Genomic DNA, 27634 nt, shown 5'->3' on the forward strand with positions numbered 1-27634 from the left:
CTGGTCTCGAGCTCCTGACCTCAGGTGATCCGCCCACCTCGGCCTCCCAAAGTGCTGGGATTACAGGCGTGAGCCACCACACCTGGCCAGTAAATTAAAATTACTTCTAATTTGCCATTTTTTCTAAAATGTCTGAGTTTTTTTGTTGTTGTTGTTGTTACTGTTTTGAAAATATACTAAGAGAAGGAATCTGCTAAGTTTAAAAGTTTAACATGCCTTCCACTACTATGGCATTTAGTTTGTGAATCAATGTGTATGTATTATTAAGGTGTTATCAATCTTATAAAATTATCTGGGAGGATAACAATGCAGTGTTTGTCTCTTCAGTGTTATATACACTTTTGGTTTTAGGGGGGAATACTCTGTTAACGTTGTAATAATTGATTTTAGATGAACTATTTTTTAAAAAGGAGTAACATGAACCAGAGCTGCTTCTTATTGCTATGTCTTTCATCTATATCCTTCTGCCACTTATACATATAACATGTGCATTTCCATTTTAAGATTGGATAGAGAAGTAGCATTATTATAGCTTTAAGTTCCTTTTTTGTCAATTTATAAATAATACAGGCATTATAGACTCATGTCAGAACTTTAAAAGTAAACCCTGACAAAAGATCCATATCATGGTGTCAAAATTTAAACATCTACAGCTACCTAATATTTTTACTACCATCAAACTTAATAATTAGATCCAACTAATTCTAAACCTAGAGATTAAAGTTAGTAGGAAATAGATTGTATCAGTTTCTTAGATATGGGTATTTCTGCTTACTGAGTACATGTTTTGGCATAATTAATTTTATTCTGAGAAAGTTGTTCTTTTCTAATTACCAGTACATTTTTTAAAACAGTATTTTCTTTGTTACTAAAGATAGCAGCAAGCATATGCTAAGCTACCACTTGTGAGAAAAAGTTACACACCTTTTTTCTCAAAACGGAACATAAAATATAATTTTCTTTCATGTGAACTTCAAATGCTGGCAGGGATGTGGAGAAAAGGGAACCCTCATACACTGTTGGTAGGAATGTAAATTACTACAACCACTGTGGAGAACAGTTTGGAGGCTTCTTAAAAAACTAAAAATACAGCTACCATAGGATCTAGCAATTCTACTACTTGGTATATACCCAAAAGGAAATCAGTATATTGAAGAGATATCTGCACTCCCATGTTTACTGCAGCACTATTCACAATAGCCCAAATTTGGAAGCAGTGTAAGAGTTCATCAATAGATGAATGGATTTAAAAAAAAAAAAAGTGGTACATATACACAGTGGAGTACCATTCAGCCATAAAAAAGAATGAGATCCTGTCATTTGCAGCAACATGGATAGAACTGGAGGTCATCATGTTAAGTGAAATAAGCCTGGCACGGAAAGGCAAACATCACATGTTCTTATATATGGGAGCTAAAAATTAAAACAATTGAACTCATGGAGATAGAGAGTAAAATGATGTTTATCAGAGGCTGAGAAGGGTAGTGGGGGTGGGGGGAGAAAATTGAAAATAGAAAAATAGAAAGAATAAGACCTAGTATTAGCTAGCACAACAGGGTGACAGTAGTAAAAAAAAAAATTTAAGTGTACATTTTAAAATGATTAGAGTATAATTGGATTGTTTGAAACAAAGGATTAATGCTTGAGGCAATGGATACCCTATTTACCCTGATGTAATTATTGCATACCTGTATCAAAATATCTTATCTTATATACCTACTATGTACCTCCAAAAATTAAAGATTAAAAAAAAGAACCTTAGACAAAAGGCACTTTAGGCTTAACAATAAGGAAGAAATTTTGCAGAAAATTTTATATAATATTCATTGCCATAAAATTAATTTAGTAGTTGTGTAAGTGCATTCTGTATATGTACCATGATTCAGTTAACTACTCCTTGATTGTTTGAACATTGTTTCCTTTATTATTAGTAGCAGTAGTGTAGCAATATGATGAGCATCTTTGCACACTAAGCCTTTTTAAAATAAAAATATTTTAGAGGCAAAAAAAAAATTACAACTTCATTTACATCTACTTGTATTCCCAGCTTTTAAAGGGTAGGAGTTGGCTGGAGTTGGAATCCTAAAACACATATGCCATTTCTTTGATTCTGTGAACAGCTGAATTAAAGAATAGTTCATTTACACACTAGGCAAAATACTTACTTACATGTTGTTGCTAGGGCAGTGTGGTAATCAGGACTTTTGTCGACATCCAAAATAAAACCGTGGAAATAAAAACATTTATATTATCTCCAATGCAATGAATTTCCACAAAGCCTTTATAGGTGTATGGAAGATGGCAGTTACCACAACTGCAATTTCTGTTAGCTCTGAAAGTCACTGGCATAATCTAGAGGAGAAGAGAATTTTATTTATGGATTTTTAATATGTTATTACCCATAAGTTATGGCCATAGATAGCAATTTTACACTCAGATGTAGACTTCCTATTTAGATTATAAAATTTCTTGCCAGGTGTGGTGGCTCATGCCTGTAATCCCAGCACTTTGGCAGGCTGAGACGTGTGGATCACCTGAGGTCGGGAGTTTGAGACCAGCCTGACCAATATGGAGAAACCACGTCTCTACTAAAAATACAAAATTAGCCAGGTGTGGTGATGCATGCCTGTAATCCCAGCTACTTGGGAGGCTGAGGCAGGAGAATCGCTTGAACCCGGGAGGCGGAGGTTGCAGTGAGCCGAGATTGCACCATTGTACTCCAACCTGGGCAACAAGAGCAAAACTCCATCTCAAAAAAAAAAAAATAACAATAAAATAAAATTTCTTTTTTTGAGATGGAGTCTTGCTCTGTTACCCAGGCTGGAGCGCAGTGGCGCAATCTCGGCTCACTGCAATCTCCACCTCCTGGGTTCAAGGGATTCTCCTGCCTCAGCCTCCTGAGTAGCTGGGATTACAGGCACATGCCACCAGGCCCGGCTAATTTTTGTATTTTTAGTAGAGACAGGGTTTCACTGTATTGGCCAGGCTGGTCTCGAACTCCTGACCTCAGGTGATCTAACCACCTCGGCCTCCCAAAGTGTAATTGTAAACCCAAATTACAGGTGTGAGCCACCACGCCCATCCTAGATGATAAAATTTCTTTGGAACTAAAAAGTTCGTATTGATGAACAAAAATCAGCCTATACTAGTGCACAATAATGTTCAATATAACTGACTCACTTATATCTGTATTTGTTACCCTGATCTGGTTTCTATCTCCATGAGGATATTTCTTTAGTGAAATTGTTTTATACTTATTGGTCCTTATTACATTAAATTGTAGAATATCCAAATTATCGTTTTTTGATGCTGATTGGTGATACACAGATCTTGTGAATTCCTATAAAGATAGTTGGAACTATCCAATATAAGATTTTGTAATAGAATTTGGCAGTACAATTCAGGACAATTGTACCTTTTAAAATTATGTTAATTCCTTCTGTGGTGCTTAGGAAATTTATCATTGGTTCATTTTAGAAAATGTTATATTTCAGTATGCAGAGATGTATTTGCAAATTACCAAGTTACTTCTATTCAGCTGTTCAAAATATTTGCAATTGCTTTAACTATTGTGTTTTAGTGTGATATGACATATGTAAATATACAAAGCTTTTCTCACATGTACTTCTTTGCTCTCCATAGATAGAAGGATGTGGTTAAAAATGAAGAGTAGTTTGACCATAGCATCTCTATAATAATCTTCTCTTACAGTATATTGACATTCTTGATTTTTAGCAGGGCCATAACTACAAAGGGATACTTTATGTGCATATATTTGACATTTGGAACATGATTAATGTTTTTGAAAGCTTAGTACCTAGCAATGATGAACATTTTAGATATCATGCCTGTTGACACTGATAGTCTTAAATGAATGCTTTTCTCATTTCATTAAGATATTTGTTTCTTAAATTTACACATTGTATGTATTTATGAGGTACAATTTGACATTTCAATACATTTCTATGTTGTATAATGATCAAATCAAGGTAGTTAGTATATCCGTCGCTGCATGCATTTATCTTTTCTTTATGGTGAGACCATTCAAAAGCCTCTCTTCTAGCTATTTTGTAATATACAGTACCTTAATGCTAACTATAGTCACCATACTGTGCAATAGAATACCAGAACCTATTTCCCACTATCTTGATTGTAACTTTGTACCCATTGACCTACCTTTCCCCATCCTCCTCTACCCCCAGAGTACTTAGGTAGTACTTACAGTTCCCCTTCCCAGTCTCCAGTAACCACTGGTCTGTTCTCCACTTCTATGATACTAACTTTTTTTTTTTAAGATTCCACACAAGTGAGATATGCTGTATTTGTCTTCACTGTCTAGTTTATTTCACTTAACATGTTGTCCTCCATGTTCATCCATCTTGTTGCAAATGACAGGATTTCCTTCTTATTTATGGCTGAAGAGTCATTAAGGTATTTATTTAGCCAGAAAAAGTACTAATTCACACTTTTTGTGTTATCCTTTTGTCCCCCAAACAATTAAGTAGATGGATGGTTGTTTTTAATCTTGTATTTCCTTTAGAAGCTTTTAGAAGAGCTTTTAGAAGCTCTTAAGTAATCAGATATTGGTAATTATTTAAACCATGTAGGTTGAGAACCAAACTGTCAGAATAAGGAAAATCTATTTAATTCTGGCGTTAATAATTAAATAATCTTTAGGTGGTGGCATACATATTTTTGTTTTTCTTTTCTTTTCTTTTCTTTTTTTTTTTTTTTTTTTGGAGATGGAGTCTCACTCTGTCACCCAGGCTGAAGTACAGTGGCACAATCTCAGCTCACTGCAACCTCCACCCCCCGAGTTCAAGCGATTCTCCTGCCTCAGCCTCCTGAGTAATTGGGATTACAGGCGCCTGCCACTGTGCCCAGTTAATTTTTTCGTATTGTTAGTAGAGACAGGGTTTCTCCATCTTGGCCAGGCTGGTCTTGAACTCCTGACCTTGTGATCCATCCGCCTCGGCCACCCAAAGTGCTGGGATTACAGGCATGAGCCACTGCGCCTGGAAATATTTTTGTTTTTCAAAGTCAGGCCTATCTTGGTATCACTAGATAAATAACACCAAAGGTAATGTACTGGTATATGTATAGTGTTTTTTAAATATCATAATACATAGTGATTTGAAGAAAAAAATGCACTTAAGTACGAATTCCAAGTGTTATAATCACAAATAATACTTGTTTTGTTGGGCAGCTCTTCAGCATGCAGGAAGAAATCCATCCCAAAAGACCATTAATAAGTATTGGACTCCTCAAACTGCCAAACTGAATTTTGATGATTTTTGTATAATTTTAAGGAAGGAAAAACCTACTTCAAAAGCAGAACTACTAAAATCATTTAAGCAATTAGATGTAAATGATGATGGCTGTATTTTACACACTGACCTTTATAAATTTCTAACGAAGGTAAGATCAGTAAAACTGTTTTGTAATATGCATATTTTGTGAAAGAGCTTGGAATCTAGCTTTGACTACCAAAGTCTACATTAAAAATAACTATTTCATTGAGAGGTGAAATGAATTACTTACATGTTATTTACAAAGTACTTAGGGATCCTTCTGGATGAAAGGTTCTTTGTAAATAAAAGATAAAGTATAAAATTGAGCTTATGTTACCACCCCCTTGTGCTCCTATTTAATTCGTTCCTGTCCAGAACTCTTTGAAAATCAGTGATAGTTCCATATGTGATAAGTAAAAGGAAAACCAAGTATAAATGGGATTAGGAATCCATTCTCCTTTTTGGTACAATGTTAGAAAATATCATTCCCCTAAATTCAATAGCAGTTATAACTGACTCTATAGTATTCAGGTTTTAGTTACTATTTAGTAAACTGAAATTCAGCACACTTTCACAAAATTTAATAAAATTGTGAAATTTATATAGCCGCCTCATTCTTTCTTTATATATAATACTCATAATTTATAATGAAGCAATACCTTAAAACTATGGAAAAGATTAAAATGTGCTTCCACTATCCCTGTGAATAACAAAGTAGTAATCATGTTGCTTTAAAATAAATCTCGTTTTTTTTTTGTTTTTCAGAGAGGTGAGAAGATGACTCGAGAAGAAGTAAATGCCATAATAAATTTGACTGATGTAAATGCTGATGGCAAATTTGACTACATCAAGGTACATAAGCTCACATTGATGTAAATGTACATACTGTGTTGGAAAAGTGTTTTTATTTTTCCCCAGCTTTATTAAGGTATAATTGGCAAATAAAAATTGTATATATTTACAGTGTACATGTAATGTTTTAATATATGTATACATTGTGAAGCAATTAAATCAGTTAACATGTCAACTAATTAACATGTCAGAAAATTATTTTTAAAGGGATGCATCTTTTTAATATTGGCAATGACATCCTTAAATATTGTGCATGAAATTTAATTTTTCCAGTCCCACAATTGCAATCTGATGACTACATTAAAAATCATATAACCAAGTTAAAAAACATGTGTGCTCACACACACAGACAGATACACACATAAACATAGAGATTCTACTCAGAAATGTACCTTTTCTGGGGTAGAAGAATCATAAAAATTATTTTGAACAAATGCAAGTCTACACGTCTTATAAAAAAAGTAATAATAAATCACCTCTCCTTGTGTAACATTTTATTTTCACTCAGAGTATGACCTCCTCATTGAATCATGGCTACATTTCACTAGGTCACTTGAGGCTGGTCAATCTGATTCAAAAAAATAAAATGTGTAACCATCAATAGGAAATATATTCCATCTATCAGTCTATTCCTTGCCTACTAATGTGCATTTGCTTTCTCCTCTTCCCCAATGTATGATTGAATAGTTTTACCCACTGGACTTTTTTTTTTCCTGTAGTTTTGTAAATTATATATGACAACCAATGAGCAATGTCTCAAGACTACACTAGAAAAACTAGAGGTTGATAGTAAAATGAGGCGTCACCAGTTTGGAAACCACATCGAAGGGTCCCCTGAAAGGGAGCCATCACCAGTACCAAAACCATCACCTAAAATCATAAGAAAAACCGATCAGGAAACATTCTCAAATAAAGGTATTTACTTTTAACACTAAGAACTTCTTGATCAGAAATGAAGAGTCATATTCAGATAAATTTTTCCTTCCATTTCAGCTTCTCAGTGATAAAACAAATGAGAATCTAACTTTTGTTAGCTACCATTTCTAGACTCTCTTAGCTGTAAAAATCTATTGAAGTAAAATTTTATTATGGAACTTGACTTAGCTATGCTCATTATATTTTATTAAAACTAAAATTTCAGACTGAAAGGTGACATATTCAAATAAGAATTCTTAGTAGTAGCCCATAAATTAGGGACCATTAAAGCCTGATAAATATAAAACTTCTGACTTTATTTCAATGGGGAGAACAAAGAGAGTCAAAGTAATACAATAGATCTTTTATACTGCATTGTGTTTGGAAAAAAACTCCTATTGACAACTTTTCATAATGTGAGACCAAATAATCATTACTTGTTGCAGGTGACACCAGGAGTTCTTTACTGTCAGCAACCAGGAAGTTCAAAACATCTGTTTCCTTCACAATTACTATGGGGGCTAATGGTAACCGAAACTCAAAGTTAACGGAGCCAAATTTAATAAAGGTATAGTATTTTAAGTTAACAGAGATGACTTTTTCTGAAAAAAATTTGACATTAAGTTTATTAATAACTATGCAGTGTCTACAGGGAACCAGTAAAGTTTATGAAGTAATTCAAGGTTTTTCTGTGGAATTTCTACCTATAAGCTAGTGTAATACTTTTAAATTAAAAATGATGAATATTATTATAAGCTCTTCAGTTTTAAAATGGTAACACTCAAGTTTTATAACTTGATGAGTAGATTATCAAGTTATATACTTTGGCAAGCAAATTTTTTGTTTTGTTTAACAAATATTTACCATAAGTGTTTCTTATAAATAAATCATTCATTCAATTTCAAGTCCTATGAGAGAATGACAACAAAGTCACTTTGCTAAGTCAATATTTGTAGAGTGTTAATATTGATCTTCTTTCTTTGTTTTCCCTTTCTAGACTCAACCTTTACTAGTTTTCCTTCAACAGAAAATAATAGCTACAGAAATATAAAACATTAACTGGAAACTGCTAGGATACATTAAAAATGTGCACCTAGAGACCTCTGTAAAAGGGGAAAAAATGGTTATGATCACATACTATAACTGCTGTTAGAAAACTGAACTGATTGTTCTCAAGAGCCACATTTTTGTTTCAAATAACAACTCTGTATTTGTTATTGAACTCTAAAGTCCCTTATATCTTTAAATTGCTAGACAGTGACATTTGTTCTATATTAAAATTTTAAAACATTATCTCCAGGGAATTTTGTTCAGACTGTTTAGGAATCTATACACCCTAAGCAATTTGGTGTGCATGTCCAACATGTTCATACACAATATTTAGTGTTCCAACAATATTATTTTCCACCAGTGGAAACTTTTTGTATTTTGCAACTAAATTAATTATTAATAAAATTAACTTAGTTACATAATTATGGTTTACCTGATTCAGAAGCACAAATAAATGTAATTTTAGCCACTCTAAAGAGAGATATAAATAAATATTAATGTGGATTATGTTAAGTTATAGTAAGACTTTGTCTCTGTGTCATTAGTTGGGCTCATACCAATATAATTTTAAAAATTTAGTTCAATTCAACAAATATTCACTAAGCATGTAACGTGTGCCAGTTATTTTGCTTAGTGTAAAATATGAGCTTGAATTTAAAAATATAAATTTTCATTTGACTATTAAGAGTATACCAAGATAGTGTAGCATAGTATTTATTCATTCATTTATTCAACAAATATTTATTGAATGACTACTCTGTGCCAGTGTTCTAGATGTTGATGAGATTAGTGATCTAGAGTTTTGGATAGAGATCTACCTCGGCTTGAATCTTAGCTTTATCAATTCATAACTGACCTTGGGCGAATTAGTCAGCAGCCCTTCAGAGTTTCAGTTTTCTTATCCATAAATAAGGAATAATTATATTTAGTGTGCTTTGGAAAGATTTAAATCATACGTAAACATATGTAAAGCATTTAGCACAATGCCAAGGACATTAATAAATAATAGTGTTAATGTTAATACTATTTATTATAAAGAACATTAATAAATACTAGTATTAATATTATAGAACTAAGAAATAACTGGGTGCTTGTATGGGAATTACATGATGAAAGTATAGTTTAAGAAAAGTTAATCTACTGTTGTATTATGTATAGAGACGTCAGAGACACCATCTAAGAGGCTGATAGAGTTTTCCAAATATAAAGTGATGATAACTTGGCCTAGGATAGTACCTAAATGTAATAAGGTTGGGGCAGGTGTAATAGAAAAATGCCAAAATTAGTCTGTAAGTCATAATGATTATTTAACAAAGAGACTACTTAAGTTTTGTATCAAAGTCAAGAACAGGAAATGGTGTGGATGATAATTGGGAGTGAGGTAAAAGGTACTAAGATAATTTAATGATTAAAAGAAAAGGGCATACTGTCAACTTTTTAATTCTGCAAGTTTCATATAAAATATAATGCCTTTTGGAAATAATTGATAGCTGTGTATATCTTACCTTTTAATATCCTGTTTCTGATCTTGTATTGCCCACTGTTGCTTACTATCTGCTATTTCTTAGATGAGCTGAAATTATTATTTTTTAAAGTAAGTGACCCTTTTGTTACTTAGCAGCATTCAGTTCTTTGTTTACATTTTTCTTTTCTTTTCTTTGTTTATTTATGCATTTTCTTAAGACAGAGTTTCATTCTGTCACCCAGGCTGGAATGCAGGCGGGATCTTGGCTCACTGCAACCTCCGCCTCCCAGGTTCGAGTGATTCTCCTCCCTCAGCCACCCAAGTAACTGGGATTACAGGTGCATGCCACCATGCCTGGCTAATTTTTGTGTTTTTAGTAGAGACAAGGTTTCACCATGTTGGCCAGACTGGTCTCGAGCTCCTGACCTCAAGTGATCTGCCGCCTTGGCCCCCAAAAGTGCTGGGATTACAGATGTGAGCCACCACACCTGGCCACATTTTTCTTTAATTCTTGTTTCCTCTTGGGGGGTTTTCTGGTAAAAACAGAGAACCTGCTAGACAAATTCTAAAAGAACTGTAATACTTGAAGTTTTCTTTTTTTTATTTCACAAATTTCATATATTCCTGAGGTTTTATAACCATTCTGAAAAGTACTTGGTTGTGAATATACAGAATAAATTACTGAAAGGATTGTTAAATTAATTTTCCAGATACTTCACATTTATTTTAAACAAGTTTAGGTATCTCAACTTCATGTGGAACAGAAAAGTATGGAATTGGGACAGAGAAGGAGGGACTTTTCAGAAATTAGAAAATTGTGATAGGTAAGAGTAAGCCATGTTTTAAACCATAAATCCACACAATTGGTAAAGGACTTGAATTACAAAAGGAAAATAAGATCCTTACAGGTACTATACATATATTACTTTCTATTGGCCATACTTAGTTACTATATTACTATTCTTTTTAAAATTCTGAATTCTATCCATTTATTTAGATTCTGTGATGATCAAGGAATGTCAGGAATTTTCCTTTCAGAGAGGAAAAGCTTCACTTTCCTTGCTAAGACCAGTCATGTCTAGAATTAGAGTAAGCCCCAAACTATCAGTTGTAAACTCCAGAGATGCAATACTTCCTATATTCAGATTCTTAGAGTGTGCCTACATTTATATTTTATACATGTATATTGTACAACATATGCACACACATCACACACATATGTTGTACAACCTGTATATTATAATGTCAAAACATATAGCATCTATATTATATACCATTTATATGTTATATGTATGTCTATATATGGCAATACAAATATAAACATTTTAAATTCCAAATGGTTCATTATCTGTTAATTTTTGTGAAAGCTCCATATAATAATTTTCTTATAAGTTTCTCACATTTTCAAAATGTTGATCAATTCAACCTGTCAGTTAGATTTCAGGCCACATCAATTTTACCCTTCATAAATTATCTATTTAAGTTTTTATTTTTTAAGTATGTATAGTTTACAATTATTTAATAACAAAAAATGCAACAACCAGTTACCTTCCTGTCTTATCATACCCGAAAGCAAATAGCCTCCTAATAAGTATGTGACATAGGAAATCTTTATAAAAAACAATAGTGATGATAATGATAGTGATGAGTTCCTCCTCTGACTAAATCTGTGGCAGATCTACTGCTTAATAATTCTTTCTCACTGAAAAATTTAATAATACAGAATTTGTATGTTAAATCATTTTCATTCACTACAGTGTTCCAAGAAAAATGTAACTATACTGATATATTTGTTTTGATAACTAGAATTTTTGGCTTTAGTATTTGGTTTTGTACTTTTAAGCGTTTCCTCATACATTATGAATGAAAATAAGTAAAATTTGTATATGACAAATAAACGAAATAATAGTTCAGTTTGCACTTATATGAATGTACTCAAATTGGTAGAATACAGCACCACCTCATGCCCTATACAAGAATTACAAGCTATTATTTTATTTCTGCTTTATAATGTCAAAAAATTATATCATACATGGAATTTCTTACTCTCATTCTAAAATTATTTTCAAAACTCAACCTTCTTTCATTTTTCTCCTAATACTCAAACTGTCAGCTTAATCTATAATCCTTTCAAATTGATTTATTTGAATGAGCCAGCCAATTTGTCAGTAATTTTTTCTTTTAGTTCATAACATTTTAGTCTAGGTCCTAGAGAAAAACTTTTGTATGATTGAAAGTCTATTTGTTTGAAAGACATTTTTTTTCTTTTTTTTTTTTTTTTTTTTTTTTTGAGGCAGAGTCTGTTGCCCAGACTGGAGTGCAGTGGCACCATCTCGGCTCACTGCAACCTCCGCCTCCCAGGTTCAAGCGATTCTCCTGCCTCAGCCTCCCAAGTAGCTGGGACTACAGGTGTGCACCACGATGCCTGGCTAATTTTTGTAGTTTTAGTAGAGACAGAGTTTCACCATATTGGCCAACTGATCTCGAACTCTGGCCAACTGGTCTCGAACTCTTGACCTCGTGATCTGCCCACTTCGGCCTCCCAAAGTGCTGGGATTATAGGCATGAACCACCGCACCCAGCCTTGAAATGAAATTTTAAGTTGAATAAGCATTGTATGTTTAATAACTCTGACAGATCTTAAGTTGAATGTTTCCTGTTGAACAGTAGGAGCTATAAGTTCTCCTAGTGGAGTTATTTCGAATTCAAATTGATCTGTTTATTACACTGAAGTTTGGTTGATATAAATAATGTGGTATTTGTCTTTAATAACTGTTGTTCTACCATTTTCCAGCTTTATTAATCCATATTTAATGTTATACTATGTAGTTTGTCTGCCTTTCCAAAGAAACTCACAAATTCTCTTCTATTATAGCATTATTTTCTAGACGTGGAACTTAGGAAAGACTTAGAATAAAAATGTTTAACTTGTTCCCCTGTTAAATTTTATAAAGCCATGTCCTGTTAATCTGTGGCACTGCCCCAGAGGTAGCATCAGCACATCGAAAAATTCTTCCATCTTTGAGTTTCCTAAGTGGCACAAATGGTGTTTACTACCAGTGTACCAGGTAAAGTACATTATTTTTAAAAGCTTAATTTAACCATTTTTTTTAAAGCTGGGGGTAGGGCTGCTGTGCTGATGATTACAATACAAATTTAAGAAATTTTCCTGCTACTAAATGCTACATTTTTAAAGTAAGAAAACCAAATAATTAAGTTTGTCTTAATACTTAAATGTGTAGAATCCTGAATGATAATGCCTTACCATACTTTATTGTAGTAGTATCATATTCACAAAGTTTCTTTTAAAAACTGGCTTTAAAAATCACTGCAGATATTTAAATGTGAAATAGAACAGAACTTAGAATATAACTTACACACTGGAGAGAAAGTAAGGAGACCTATGTTTTGGTTCTAGTTCTGCAGTCAACTGAGAACTATAGCTTTACACATATATCACTTTATTTTTCAGACTTTATCAAAAGAGGAGTCTGGACTAGATTGCTTTTTAGATTTCTTCTACCTTTAACAGTCTGTAATTCTAAAGTATTATCCTTTACCTTTCCAAATAGGTAAATACAAAAAATATAAAGTATATTAGATGAAATTCCATCTGATGCTATAATCAAAACTGATTGAAAACATTTAAATGTTTTCTATTTAATGTCAGAATCATAATTCAAACTGTCTCAACATGTAAATTGTCTAAATACTGTATAGCATTTCTTTCATTTCTATTCTTTAGCAGTCATCACCATCCAAGGTCATGTTGATTATTTTAAGGACAGTTGAGTCTGAGGTAATGCCAGCATCTGTTGTTAGTCCATATATGTGCCCATCCAAGAGATTTACAGGGAAGCTAAATGAAAGCCTGTGTATCATTACTCATTGTTAATAGTTGAACTTGGGCCAGGCGCAGTGGTTCAAGCCTGTAATCCCAGCACTTTGGGAGGTCGAGGTGGGCGGATCACTTGAGGTCAGGAGTTCGAGACCAGCCTGGCCAACATAGTGAAACCTCGTCTCTACTAAAAATACAAAAAATTAGCTGGGCGTGGTGGCAGGCCCCTGTAATCCCAGCTACTCAGGAGGCTGAGGCAGGAGAATTGCTTAAACCTGGGAAGTGGAGGTGGCAGTGGGCCGAGATGGTACCACTGCACTCCAGCCTGGGTTACAGAGTGAGACCATCTCAAAAAAAAACAAAAAGTTGAACTTCAACTTCTGCTTCTGCCACAAGCCCAAGTTTGAACCTCATTGTATCACAGATAATAAAAAATTTGAATTTGGTACCCTGAGTAGATTTTCTTTTAGAAACATAGTCTAAATGCAGAGTCCAAAAGTCTTGGACGCTAGACCTAATATTACTACAAACTCCTTATAAAACTCTGAACCCATATAACCTCTGGCTACCTCAATTTTTCTGTTTATTAAAATGACTAATTCATATCTACCCCATACTGCCTCATAGGGATGTTGTTGAAATATCATATATAATGACTTGTTTCTGTCATGGGCAATATACTTAACAAGATAAATTTCAGTAAGTTAAGGTCACATCTTAATTTCTTAGAATTAAAAATACACATATCTTGTATACCCCAAAGGTGTGACAGTGCAGCTGATTAGTGACTGACTGAAAGCTTGAGTATAGTTCAGCTTATAATGATAAAATCTTAAAATGCAGTTGAAAAGGAAATTTCCAAAGAAAAGATAAAGATAAAATAGAAAACTTGTATAAATTGAGAAATAACCAAAATGAAAATAGAAGGAATAGAGAAAATACATTCATTAACACTCACAGAGTGATTAATATCTAAAATAGTCAAAATAATTTATTAAAATATGTCAGAAAAATGCTAAGTCTGCAATAGAGTTATGAGAATAGGTGAATGGGTAATTTATACAAAAGAAAACAAAAATAATGAACACATGAGGGAAATGTTCAACCTTGGTATTAACAATCAGATAAATTGAAATTAATGCAAAAGTTATTACAATACCATTTTTACTATCAAATACTCGAGACATATACAAATATATGGAATACCATAATGAATGCTTTATGTACCCACACCTTGCTTATGAAGTCATCCCACATCACCCATTTTTTTCACAATAAAACAATACCAAATAATGGTAAAATTATTACATTATATACCATTGGTGGTATTGTAAAATTGGCAGTACTGTTTTATAAAGCAGTATGGGAACACATGTCAATAGCCTTAAAAATATACAAAATTTTTTGCCTGAAAGTTCTTCTCAAGGAAATTATTCATCAGAACAAAAACATTTAGACAAAAAAGTATTCTATTAATATTGTGATAAGAAATTAGAAATGACCTAAATGTCTAACACTTTAGAAATAGTTAACTAAGTAATGGTATACCAACTCAATGTTTGTTTGTTTTTTTTTGAAACGGAGTTTTGCCCTATTACCCAGGCTGGATTGCAGTGGCATGATCTCAGCTCACTGCAACCTCCGCCTCCCAGTTTCAAGCAATTTTCCTGCCCCAGCCTCCTGAGGCTGGGATTACAGGTGCCCATCACCACACCCGGCTAATTTTTGTATTTTTAGTAGAGATGGGGTTTCACCATGTTGGCCAGGCTGGTCTCGAACTCCTGACCTCAGGTAATCCACCCACCTTGGCCTCCCAAAGTGCTGGGATTCCAGGAGTGAGCCACCATGACCGGCCCCAACTCTATTTTTAATCGTAGAACCATTTAAATTGAAATTTTGAATATTGCATAGCAAAATGGTTTTCTTGTGGTAAAATACACAAAACATAAAATGTACCATTTTACTCATTTTTAAGTATACAGTTCTGTGTCACTAAGTACATTCACACTGTTGTACAACCATCACTACCACCACCATACATCTCCAGAACTTTTTCATCTGGAACTCTATTCATTAAACAACAACTCCCCATTTCCCCCTCCCCACAGCCCCTGGCAACCACCATTTTCCTTTCTGTCTCTCTGAATTTGACCACTCTAGGTACCTCATATAAGTGGAATCATACAATATTTGTTCTTTTGTGTCTGGCTTATTTCACTTAGCATAATTTCTTCAAGACTCATTCATGTATAGCATGTGCCAGAATTTTATTCCTTTTTATGACTGAATAATATTCCCTTGTATGTATTTACCACATTTTGTTTATCTATTTTTCTGTCAATTGGCATTTGGGTTGTTTCTACCTTTTGGCTATTGTGAGCAGTAATGCTGTGAACATTGGCATACATATCTGTTTGAGTCCCTGCTTTTAATTCTTTTGGGTCTATACCCAGAAGTTGGAATTGCTAGATCATATAGAATTATAGGTTTGCTTTTTTGAGAAACTGCCATATTGTTCACAATGGCTTCACCATTTTATGCATTTTATGTTCCTATCAACAATGCACAAGGGTTCCAATTTCTCCACATACTCACCAACACTTGTCATTTTCTGTTTTTTTGATAATAGGTATCCCAATGGGTATGAGGTGGTATCTCATTGAAGTTATGATTTGTCTTTCCTTAATGATTAGTGATGTTGAGCATCTCTTCATTTGCTTATTGGCCTTCTAAATATCTTCTTTAGAGAGTTGATCATTTGATGATTCCTTTGCCCATTTAAAAAATCGGTGGTTTGTTTTGTTGTTGTTGAATTGTAAGAGTTCTTTATATGCTCTAGATATTAATCCCTTTTTGGATATGTGATTTGCAAATAATTTCTCTCATTTCATGAATTGCCTTTTCATTCTGTTGGTAGTGTCCTTTGATGCACAAAAGTTTTTAATTTTGATGAATTCCAATTTGATTGTTGCTTGTGCTTTTGTTGTCATATCCAAGAAACCATTGCCAGATCCAGCGTCATCTTTCCCCGTATGTTTTCTTCTCAGAGTTTTATAATTTTAGCATGTTTAGGTCTTCAGTTTATTTTGAGTTAATTTTTATGTATTGCGTAAGATAAGAGCCCAAATTTATTCTTTTGCAGATGGATATTCAGTTTCCTCAGCCTCATTTGTTGAAAAGACTGTCCTTGCCTTCATTGAATGATCTTGGCACCGTTGTTGAAAATCATTTGACCATATATGCAAGGATTTATTTCTGGGCTAACCATTCTATTCTACTGTTCTATATGTCTGTTTTCATGCTAGTACCACACCATTTTGATTACTGTATCTTTGTAGTAAGTTTTGAAATTAGAAAGTATGAGTCCTCTAGCTTTATTGTTTTTCAACAGCAAAATATTTTGGATATGAAATTAAATTTTAAAAGCAGAACATAAAGCTGTGTTTATTAAAATGTAAAAAATAGGTTTCTGCGTAAGGTCTGTATTAGAAAGGATTACATGAAAATCTAAGTAGGGCGTTAGAATTATAGAGATTTTTAAATTTTTAAATGTGTTATTTTAAATGTATCAAAATATAAAATATGAAAATAATTACGACATAAAATAGAAAAATGAGATGTAAGTATGTTAGGATAATTTAGCCTTCTTTTAAAAATGTGAGCATGAACATGAAACCAATCTCAATGTAAATTATTTTTGCCTTTGCAGTGCCATAACAAATCTTTCTATAATGAATTAGAAAACATTTATGATGTTATTGTTATAGAGCTAACATACACCTTTTCTTTTTTTTTTTTTTTTTTTTTTTTTTTTGAGATGGAGTCTGGCTCTGTCGCCCAGGCTGGAGTGCAGTGGCCGGATCTCAGCTCACTGCAAGCTCCGCCTCCCGGGTTTACGCCATTCTCCTGCCTCAGCCTCCCGAGTAGCTGGGACTACAGGCGCCCGCCACCTCACCCGGCTAGTTTATTTTTTTGTGTGTTTTAGTAGAGACGGGGTTTCACCGTGTTAGCCAGGATGGTCTCGATCTCCTGACCTCGTGATCCACCCGTCTCGGCCTCCCAAAGTGCTGGGATTACAGGCTTGAGCCACCGCGCCCGGCCAACATACACCTTTTCAGTAGTTATCAATATTATTAAAGCCTTGAAATGATTATCTAAATATTCTTACTTACATTTCAGGCAGGCAAGCCTACTAATAATAAAGTGAAAAGCATTTTTGCACATAGCTATGGTAATGACACAATTTCTTGTAACTTCAGTAAAGAATCTTCTACTTTGTGTCCAAGCATTTTCAAGTTTTATTCTTTTCTTTTTTGAGACAGAGTCTTGCTCTGTCTCTCAGGCTGGATGGAGTGTAGTGGCACGATCTCGGCTCACTGCAAGCTCAATCTCCCGGGTTCAAGTGATTCTCCTGCCTCAGCTTCAGTGTAGCTGGGATTACAGGTGTGCACCACCACGCCTAACTATTTTTGTATTTTTAGTAGAAACAGGGTTTCGCCAATGTTAGCCAGTCTGGTCTTGAACTTCTGACCTCCAGTGATCCACCCGCCTCGGCCTCCCAAAGTGTTGGGGTTACAGGTGTGAGCCACTGTGGCTGGCCAGGTTTTACTCATTTCTAGTTATGAGATCCCATATATTAATTCAGACAAGAAGGAATTTGGCTAGACCAAGAAATGGTAAATGGTAAAGCCAATATAGAAAAGTCTTTCTCAAAAGTGATACTTTATATTCATCAGCATTGTTCTGTTGTGAACCTTTTTTTTTTTTTTTTTTTTTTTGAGACAGAGTCTCCCTCTGTCATCCAGGCTGGAGTGCAGTGGCATGATCTCTGCTCACTGCAACCTCTGCCTCCTGGATTCAAGCAATTCTCCTGCCTCAGCCTCCTGAGTAGCTGGGACTACAGGCGTGTGCCACTATGCCCAGCTAATTTTTGTATTTTAGTAAAGACAGGGTTTCACCATGTTGGCCAGGCTGGTCTTAAACTCCTGACCTCATGATCTGCCTGCCTCGGCCTCCCAAAGTGCTGGGATTACAGGTGTGAGCCACTGCACCCGGCCAGCTGTGAAACTTTTATTCAGCATGCTTCTAGTTATCTACACTTGAAACAATTATTTTGCTTTTACATTTAAAGTCATTTTTTCTTTCAATATATTTATTTTAGCAATCCTTAATTCTTCCTTCTTAACATGCTCCTAGCACTAATCTCTCTCTATTACAGCAACATATTTATTTATTACTTTTCTTCAATACTTCATTTTTCTTTTTCTTTTTTTTTTATTTTTGAAACAGAGTCTTGTCCTGTTGTCCATGCTGGAGTGCAATGGCATGATCTCAGCTCACTGCAACCTCCGCCTCCCCAGTTCAAGTGATTCTCCTGCCTCAGCCTCCCGAGTAGCTGGAATTACATGCACCCAGCATCATGCCCAATTAAATTTTGTACTTTTAGTAGAGACAGCGTTTCTCCCCATGTTGGCCAGGCTGGTCTTGAACTCCTGACCTCATGATCTGCCCACCTCAGCCTCCCAAAGTGCTGGGATTACAGATGTGAGCCACTGCACCCAGCCAATTTTATTTTTCTTGCCCTTCTTTACCTTATGTCTTTTCCTAACTTTTCATTATTGAAATGCTATCTATTCTTCATAATATAGTTCATCAGTTGCACACTCAGTTTACATCAGTCCCCCCACCCCAATCAGTTAGACAGTAAATATTTGTTGGGCCAATGTGTTAGGCACTATTTTAGTAACTTGAATAATAGTAAATTCTTTTGCATGTATAGTTATCTCTTTGTGTTAACCATATATTACTGCCAATTATAATTGGATTTTTTTGAGACGGAGTTTCGCTTTTGTTGCCCAAGCTGGAGTACAATGGCGCAATCTCGGCTCACTGCAACCTCTGCCTCCCAGGTTCACGTGATTCTCCTGCCTCAGCCTCCTGAGTAGCTGGGGTTACAGGCATGTGCCACCACGCCTGGCTAATTTTGTATTTTTAGTAGAGACAGGGTTTCTCCATGTTGTTCAGTCTGGTCTCGACCTCCTGACCTCAGGTGATCCGCCCACCTTGGCCTCCCAAAGTGCTGGGATTACAGGCGTGAGCCACCGTGCCCTGCCTATAATTGGATTTTGTTATGTTTGTTTTTTACCTCCTAACTATGTTGCACATTCCTGGAGAGCAATGATTATATTTGACATTTCTTTTATATCCCCCTGCGTTTTCTCCTCATTACTATGCATACTGGAAACATTTAATAAATATTGTTTGAAATAATTTTTTCCTTCATTTCAGGACTGGCAATACATGCAATCAAAAGGTTGCTTTTTCTTAGAAGAAGATGGTGAAATCATTAGTCATCAGTACAGGATGCAAATAGCTCAGAGGTCCATGGTTTATCTAACAATTAAGCCATTAAATCTGAGTCAAGTTGAAGGCAAGTTTAAATTTTTTGTATATTTTTTAAATGTCAAGTTGTACCCTCTTTGAAAGTACTTATGTAAGCATTCCATAGTCCTAATTAGGAAAGAAAATAATCTGCCTAAGTGAGAAACATAATGGTTACATTTCAAGAAAGTGTTGGCCTATACGTGGCCTGTGTTAATCATATGAAAAGCAAGTAGATTGCTTTGTGTATATGTTTAAAGCATGTTTTATTAAAAACAATAACTTTTTCCAAACCTTTCTACAGCTAAGATAGAAGAAAATAAACAAAACAAAAAAAATGTTAACTGGTTTCCTCATGATATAGAACTAACTTTTTTTTTTTTTTTTTTTTTTTTGAGACAGAGTCTCCCTCTGTTGCCTAGGCTGGAGTGCAGTGGCTCAATCTTGGCTCACCGCAACCTCTGCCTCCTGGATTCAAGTGATTATCCTGCCTCTGCCTCCCTGAGTAGCTGGGACTACAGGTGCACATCACCTCGCCCGCCTAATCTTTTTGTATTTTTAGTAGGGATGGGATTTCACCATGTTGGCCAATCTGGTCTCAAACTCCTGACCTCAGGTGATCCACCCACCTCGGCCTCTCAAAGGGCTGAGATTACAGGTTCAAGCCACTGTGCTCAGCCAGAACTAAGTTTTTATTTGCTAATTAATCTTAGCTTTTTCCATTTGTCAGTTTTTAAAATTAATATGTCAAAGAGAAGTTCTGCAGGGGCATAATTTGGAACATATGAAACTGCAAGTATTTTTAATACCTTCAAAATCCTTTGTGACTTAGACAATATTTATTAATAATCTTTGTATTAATGGTAATATTCTAGGTAAAAATTAATACTTTTCTAGTGTCTAAAATGGTTATGTAATTTTTAAGCAATGAAAGCTATCTATCTATAAGGGTGATTTCCCTAGATACCTTTTTTAATGTTGGTTGTTCTAAATCAATATTTATTTTTCTTTTATAATGTTTACATACAAGCATTTTCTTCCTAGAGGATTCCCCTCCCCATTCTCTTTCCCTCCTAAAGTAGAGATTTTGAAAGTTTTTACTGCATCTTTTGTGGGATATGTATAATATTTGGCAGATGATACTTTTAAATGACAATAACAATAGTTATTTTTCAGAGAGAGGAATCAAGATAGCCCTGCAAATTCAGTGTAGTTGTTAATTCTCTGTATTCTTATTAATAAGATTCATTCATTTATCAAATAGCTATCAAGGGCATTATATGCTGGACATCAATTTAGGTGTTTAGGATACATTAGAGTTCAAAAAAGACAAAAATCCCTTCCCTCATCAACTTTCATTTTAGTGGGGGAAACAATACATAATAAACATAATAAATAGTAAATGACGTGGTATGTAGGAAAGTGATAAGTGTTATGGGAAAATCAGAGGGAAAAGGGGATAGTGAATGCTGAGGGAATGTGGGTTGCCATGGAGATGGAGTGGTTAGTATATGCTTCGTTAGGAAGCTGTCATATGGATAAAGATTTTGAAAGAGATGTATGAGTTACCAACTGCTACATAAAAAACTACCCCAGAACTCAGTGGCTTAAAACAATTAAACATTTGTTCACTCATGAATCAGTGGATCTGTTAGTTCTTAGTCTGAGCCAGGCTTGTTTTTTCTCTGTAGGGGTTGCTCACACAGTTATGGTTAGTTACAGGTTAGCTGGTGGCTGGCTTTGCTAATCTTGGCTGGGTTCTCTCTCATGTATGAAGTCCCAGCTGGGATAACTTGACTTGGCTTCATATGATCTTTAATAATCCTTCAGTAAACTAGCCTGGACCTGTTCTCTTGGTATAACAGGGATCTGAAAACAAAACAAAACAAAACAAAAGCGGAAGCACAATAGAACCTCCTGAGGTCTGGGCTCAGAAGCAGCACAATGTTACTTCGTTATATTCTGTTGCTCACAGAAGGTCACAAGGCAAGTCCAGATTCATAGGCTGGGGAAATAGACTTGATCTCTTGATGGAAAAGCTGCGAAGCCACATTGCAAAGGGCTGTGGATACTGGGGGGAACAGCCATTTTTGCTGTCTTCCACAGAGGGCAAGGGAGTAAGCCTTGTGGGTGTATGGTGCTGGAAGGGATGGGTGAAGATGGAGGAGGTTGCAGAGCATTCCAGGTAGAGAGAATGTTCTGTGCAGAGGCTCTGTGAGAGTGTACTGGTGTTAGAAGAACAGAGGCTAGAGTGTCTCAAATGAAATAAGTGAGGAGAGAGTTGTAGGAGATGAAACTGGGGAGAAACAAGGACAAAATCAGGAAGAGGTTTCTTTTTGCCATAATTAGGACTTGGGCTTTTAATCAGAGAAATGAGGTTTTCCCCTTCATTTTTTGTGAGATGCTTTTCCTCATATATAAGGTCAAGATTTTCTCTTAATCTTTCATTTTCAGCAGTTTGAATGTGTGTCTAGGTAGTTTTTGTTGTTGATGCTATTGCCTGGGTTTTTTGTTTTTTGGTATTTATCCTGCTTGGGGTTCTCTGAGCTTCTTGGATTTGTGGCTTGTTGCCTTTCATTATTTTTAGAAAAATCCTCTGCCTTATTTCTTCAAATATTTCTTCTGCCCCCTTTCTTCTTCTTCCACTTGTTTGGTACCTGACATCTCTTCCTTCTCTGCTCCACCACAGGGTCAGCCAGTGTTTGCATCTCATCTCTCCTGGGAAAGATCTGTCTTTCCTTGGATTTTAAGCTTATAGTTGCCCTGCAACCCCAGCTCTGATGGGATCAAGAAAAGTTATGATGTTGTAGTTCATTAACTTTTTCTTATTGTTAGGAAAGGAGCAATATTCTCCCAACTCTCTGCTCCATTAGAGAGTTTTGAGTAGAAGGCAGGACATAATCTGACTTATGTTTTAACAAGAGCGATTAGGTTACTGTATTGAAAGTAGATGGAAGGATATGCAGGTGAAAGCAAGGAATCCAGCTGGGATATTATTGTAGAATTCTAGAAGAGGACTGGGAATGCTTTGAACCAGGATATAGGTGGGAGAGGGGGTAGTAGAGATTCTGGGTATATTTTGAAGGCAGAACCATAGGATTTCCTAAGGATTGGTCTTGGTATGTGAGAGAAGAAAAGAGTTAAAGAAGATTCCAAGATTTTTGACCTGAGCAACTGGAAAGAATGAGTTACCATTAACTGAGATGGACAGTGTTTTAAAAAGAGATTAGGGAAGTTCAGTTTTGGAAATAGAAATCCAGGTAGAAATGTTAAATACACAGTTAGTTATATGGGTCTAACATTCAGAGGAAGGATCCTAAAGATATAAATTTTGGGGTTGTCAGCACATAGATGTCTGACATCTCTTCCTCCTGTGCTCAACCACAAGTAAGCCAGTGCTTAAATCCTATTTCTTTCTGAAAAGTCTGTTTTTCCTTGGATTTCAGGCTAATTGGTTGCCCTGCAACCTCAGCTTTTGATGAGTTCAAGAAAAGTTATAATTTTTAGAAAGTGAGTATATAGAAAATGTTTCTCACTAGGTCGCTGTATTTAGGTTTGTGCCTTATTGTAAAAGCTATCATGTTTGCATATAAAAATGGAATATGGGCTGGGTGCGGTGGCTCACGCCTATAATCCCAACACTTTGGGAAGCCCAGGAAGGTGGATCATGAGGTCAGGAGATCAAGACCATCCTGGCCAACATGGTGAAACCCCGTCTCTACTAAAAATACAAAAATTAGCTGGGTGTGGTGGCTAATGTAGTCCCAGCTACTCGGGAGGCTGAAGCAGGAGAATCACTTGAACTCTGGAGGTGGAGGTTGCAGTGAGCCGAGCACACCACTGCACTCCAGCCTGGGTGACCAAGTGAGACTCTGTCTTGAAAAAACAAAAAAGGAATATGTATTTCTAGAGAAAATATCCAAGAAGAAACTAGTAACTTCTTTTTTATATAGGAAAGAATAGATAGTGATTGCTTATTTTAAGGTGTTTGGGCTTTTTTTTTGTTTGTAGGAAAACCATCCCCTTGGTTATCCGTTGATACTGCCTTGTATATTCTCAAGGAAAATGAGAGTCAAGCAAATCTACAGCTTGTGTGTTTTACCGAACTACGAAATAGAGAAGTATACATATTTATTTTCTAATGTTTAATTTTAAAATATAGTATGAACTGCAGTTTAGGGAAAGTATGTTTCTACATTTTATTTTTTAAGCTTTTATATACCTTCCAATTAAGGTATAAACAGCACTTAAACACTATAGATATTATGTTTTTAATTTAATCACATCAAATTAAATTAAATTAGTTAAAGTAAATATTTAATTTAATTATAAAGAATTTTTTCTTGTTTGCTGCGATTTCTTAAGAATTAAGGATAGGAGCTGGGCATGGTGGCATGCACCTGAAGTCCCTGCTACTTGGGAAACTGAAGCAGGAGGATTACTTGAGCCCAGGAGTTCAAAGCTATATTATTCTATGATTGTGCCTGTGAATAGCCACTGCACTTCAGCCTGGGCAACATAACAAGACCCTGTCTCTAAAAAAAAAAATTAAATAAAGAATTGAGGATTGGTTGGCAAGTTTGAGTCTTGGCTTATACCTTTTAAGTTGTATAATATTGTACCTTACTTTCATCTTTTCTAAACGCCCTGATGCCTCACATGTGAACATTTGATATACTCAATAAAAAAGGTTGATGCCAGTACATTTTTTTCCCCTAAATGCAAGCAATTCAAGACTTTGGAAAAGCTGCTGTAGATGTTTGTCTTTCTTATATTACTACTGCAAAACAGAAAAACTTTAAGATTACTATCAGGCTTGACTTATTTTATAGGGTTCAAAAATAGATTGATATGAAAAAATGCTTTTAAATGTTTTTATATGTTGCCCATGGGGTTCTTCTGATCTTTTCTAATTATGTATTTACTCAAAGGCCAAATATGTGAGGCCGATACATAAATGTGGCTATTTATTTTATGAGGACTACAAAATACATCTGCTACACAACAACAGAAATAATACTATTCAAGGGCTTACTGCAATATCATATTTAATCTTTATATAGGCTCAATGACAGACAGACATTTCCCTGATAGAATGTTATATAAAAGTCTTTACTGTAGGCTTCCTAACAGACAAGAATAGGCAAGAAACAAATAAAATTGGCTGAAGTTAATGTTTTGAATAAACTCTTCTTCAGAACTGACTACAAAGTAAGCATTGTCTAAAACAATATCTATTTCCACTTTGTTTTGGGTAAAATTACTTTCTTATGGGATTGCATGGATAAAAAAATTAGTATATAGCAAAACTATAATAAAGTTTGCATGAGTTTCTAGTTACCTCTTTATAGGCGTCTGTTTATCTGTAATATGTTATATTTACAAAGGATTTTTTATTTGTATTTATACTTTCACAATTATTTTCTTATAGATGAGTTTTGTGCCCATGAAAAAACTTTCCATTTGCCATCCACAGTGGCAATGCAAAGTTATATGTGGGCATAAGGAAGGATCATGGGATAATATATATTAGGAAGCAGTGAGATCTGGTTTTTCACTCCTGAGTCCACATCTGGTCAATTTCAAAGGTTATGCTTTTCAAAGGATGGATTTGGTAAGCATTTAGTCTTTTTTTTTTTTTTTTTAGACGGAGTCTCGCTCTGTCGCCAGGCTAGAGTGCAGTGGTGCAATCTTGGCTCACTGCAACCTCTGCCTCCCAGGTTCAAGCGATTCTCCTGCCTCAGCCTCCCAAGTAGCTGGGACTACAGGCACGTGCCACCATGCCCAGCTAATTTTTGTATTTTTAGTAAAGATGGGGTTTCACCATGTCAGTTGGCCAGGATGGTCTCAATCTCCTGACCTCATGATCCGCCTGCCTTGGCCTCCCAAAGTGCTGGGATTATAGGCTTGAGCCACCATCCCTGGCCAACGATTAGTCTTAAAAATGACTTTCAGTTATATTGGATTTCTTCTTATATCAAAATAGGACATAAGAAGATTATGATTTCTCTGAGTTGGCAGGGCAGAAATAGAACTAAACTCAGAATTTAGATGAGCAGCTTTATTTTGTATATGAGTCTTCAGAATGACCTAAAATATACCTAAGTTGTTTTTTGTTTGTTTGTTTATTTATTTATTTAGAGATAGGGTCTCACTCTGTCACCCAGGCTGGAGTGCAGTGATACAGTTCCCTGTAACTTTGAACTCCTGGGTGAAAATGATCTTCCTGCCTTCGCATTTCAAGTAGCTAGGACTACAGATGTATTATTATTATTATTATTGTTATTATTTTTAGAGATAGGATCTTGCTATGTTGTCCAGGCTGGTCTCCAATTCCTAGCTTCAAGCAATCTTTCCACCTTGGCTTCCCAAAGTGCTGGGATGATAGGTATTAGCCACTGTGTCTAGCCTTATACCTGGGTTTTGAAAGGAATTTTTGGACATAATACCTGAAAGGATTCTTTTGGATTAGTCTGTGCTGAAGGGCACTTAGCTATTATACACAACTAAGAATTCCTTAGATTTAATATATTTAACAGAGACAGCTGCTAGCTTTTATAGGAAGCCTTTGGGCTCCAAAAAGCTCTTAGGAAGTACATAGACAGATACCATTTGCTTTCTTTCTTTTTTTTCTTTTTTTTGAGACAGAGTCGTGCGCTATCGTGTACAGTGGCACGATCTCGGCTCACTGCAACCTCCACTTCCGGGGTCAAGTGATTCTCCTGCCTCAGCCTCCGAAGTAACTGGGATTATAGACGCCCACCACCATGCCTGGCTAATTTTTGTATTTTTAATAGAGGCGAGGTTTCACCATGTTGCCCAGGCTGGTCTCAAACTCCTGACATCAAATGATCCACCCACCTCAGCCTCCCAAAGTGCTGGGATTACAGGTGTGAACCACCATGCCCAGCCTGCTTTCTTTTATAGAACTGGAGAATAAAATGTTTTCCTATACAGATGTTCTGGTACTCATGATAAATATCCAACATTTGATAGGAAACAGAATTTCATATAAAGCTGATTTATTTGGGATTCTGCATCTTTTTTTATAGTCCATATTACATTTAAAAAAGTAAAATTCCAGTGCTTTCATCCAAATAATTGAACTCTTACAAATGTGGTTAATTTATACAGTAGTGAACCATTTCAAAATATATTTAATTTTTATTTTATGTCATTGAAATCTGATTTAGAAATCATATATTTATATTTGAATCAAATTAGGAAACCATAATCTAGAATATTATTACTTTTTTTTAAAGGAGCTCAGTGTTCACATTAAAAAATTACCCTATGATTTATCTTTGCTTTCTGTTGAGGGTATTTGCATCACAGATATTTTTGAAGATTATTGGGGAAGATTTAGAAGATAATATAACTTACCTGTTACAGTTTTAGGCATTTGTTTCAAAAATATATAAAGGACTACTATATCTAGTGATCTCATAATGAGATTACCATTAATAAAATGAATTTGAAACCTGTAAAAAGATTGATAGAACTATAATAGATTTTGTAAATATTTATTTAAAAATTATTTCTAATGTGTCCCTTTCAGAAGAAATATTAAAAGCTTTAAATTAAAAGATGAAAAGATTAAGACTGATGATTGTTTTGTTTCATTGTTTTGAGAAAAGGTGTTTGGATGGACTGGTGAACTAGGACCTGGAATTTACTGGTTAATTCCTTCTACAACTGGCTGTAGGCTGAGGAAAAAAATAAACCCAGTAACAGATGAAGCCCAACTTGTATACAGAGATCAAACAGGGAAATTATTCCTTACAAAGGAATTTAAGTAAGTTTTGTTTATTAATGTTAGAATTATAACATCTAGGCTGGATA

At 35.0% G+C, this 27634-nt stretch overlaps 1 protein-coding gene, 1 long non-coding RNA gene and 1 other non-coding gene across 4 annotated transcripts in view; 1 reads left to right on the forward strand and 2 right to left on the reverse strand.

Annotated features, from left to right (window-relative positions):
- The window catches only part of LOC126934963 (uncharacterized), a 159699-nt gene extending 139998 nt beyond the window's left edge, over window positions 1–19701 (reverse strand). The window contains exons 1-2 of the long non-coding RNA XR_007719168.1: window positions 17522–19701; window positions 15166–17191 (exon numbers count right to left, since the gene is read on the reverse strand). This is a non-coding gene — a long non-coding RNA (uncharacterized LOC126934963). The remainder of the gene's footprint in view (window positions 1–15165; window positions 17192–17521) is intronic.
- EFCAB7 (EF-hand calcium binding domain 7) overlaps window positions 1–27634 on the forward strand; it is a 53334-nt gene that overhangs the window by 3504 nt on the left and 22196 nt on the right. Inside the window, exons 3-10 of one of the 2 annotated variants that reach the window (XM_050755353.1) lie at window positions 5207–5418; window positions 6057–6143; window positions 6863–7058; window positions 7505–7626; window positions 12528–12641; window positions 19700–19841; window positions 23804–23913; window positions 27430–27587. In XM_050755353.1, coding sequence (XP_050611310.1) covers window positions 5207–5418; window positions 6057–6143; window positions 6863–7058; window positions 7505–7626; window positions 12528–12641; window positions 19700–19841; window positions 23804–23913; window positions 27430–27587 — 1141 coding nt within the window. The remainder of the gene's footprint in view (window positions 1–5206; window positions 5419–6056; window positions 6144–6862; window positions 7059–7504; window positions 7627–12527; window positions 12642–19699; window positions 19842–23803; window positions 23914–27429; window positions 27588–27634) is intronic. The other variant, XM_050755437.1, reaches the window with a different exon arrangement.
- LOC126944987 (U7 small nuclear RNA) lies at window positions 10098–10158 on the reverse strand. The gene has a single exon (XR_007722260.1). It is a non-coding gene; the product is annotated as a U7 small nuclear RNA (small nuclear RNA).

This window comes from Macaca thibetana, chromosome 1 (genome assembly GCF_024542745.1).
Source record: "Macaca thibetana thibetana isolate TM-01 chromosome 1, ASM2454274v1, whole genome shotgun sequence".
Taxonomy (NCBI): domain Eukaryota; kingdom Metazoa; phylum Chordata; class Mammalia; order Primates; family Cercopithecidae; genus Macaca; species Macaca thibetana.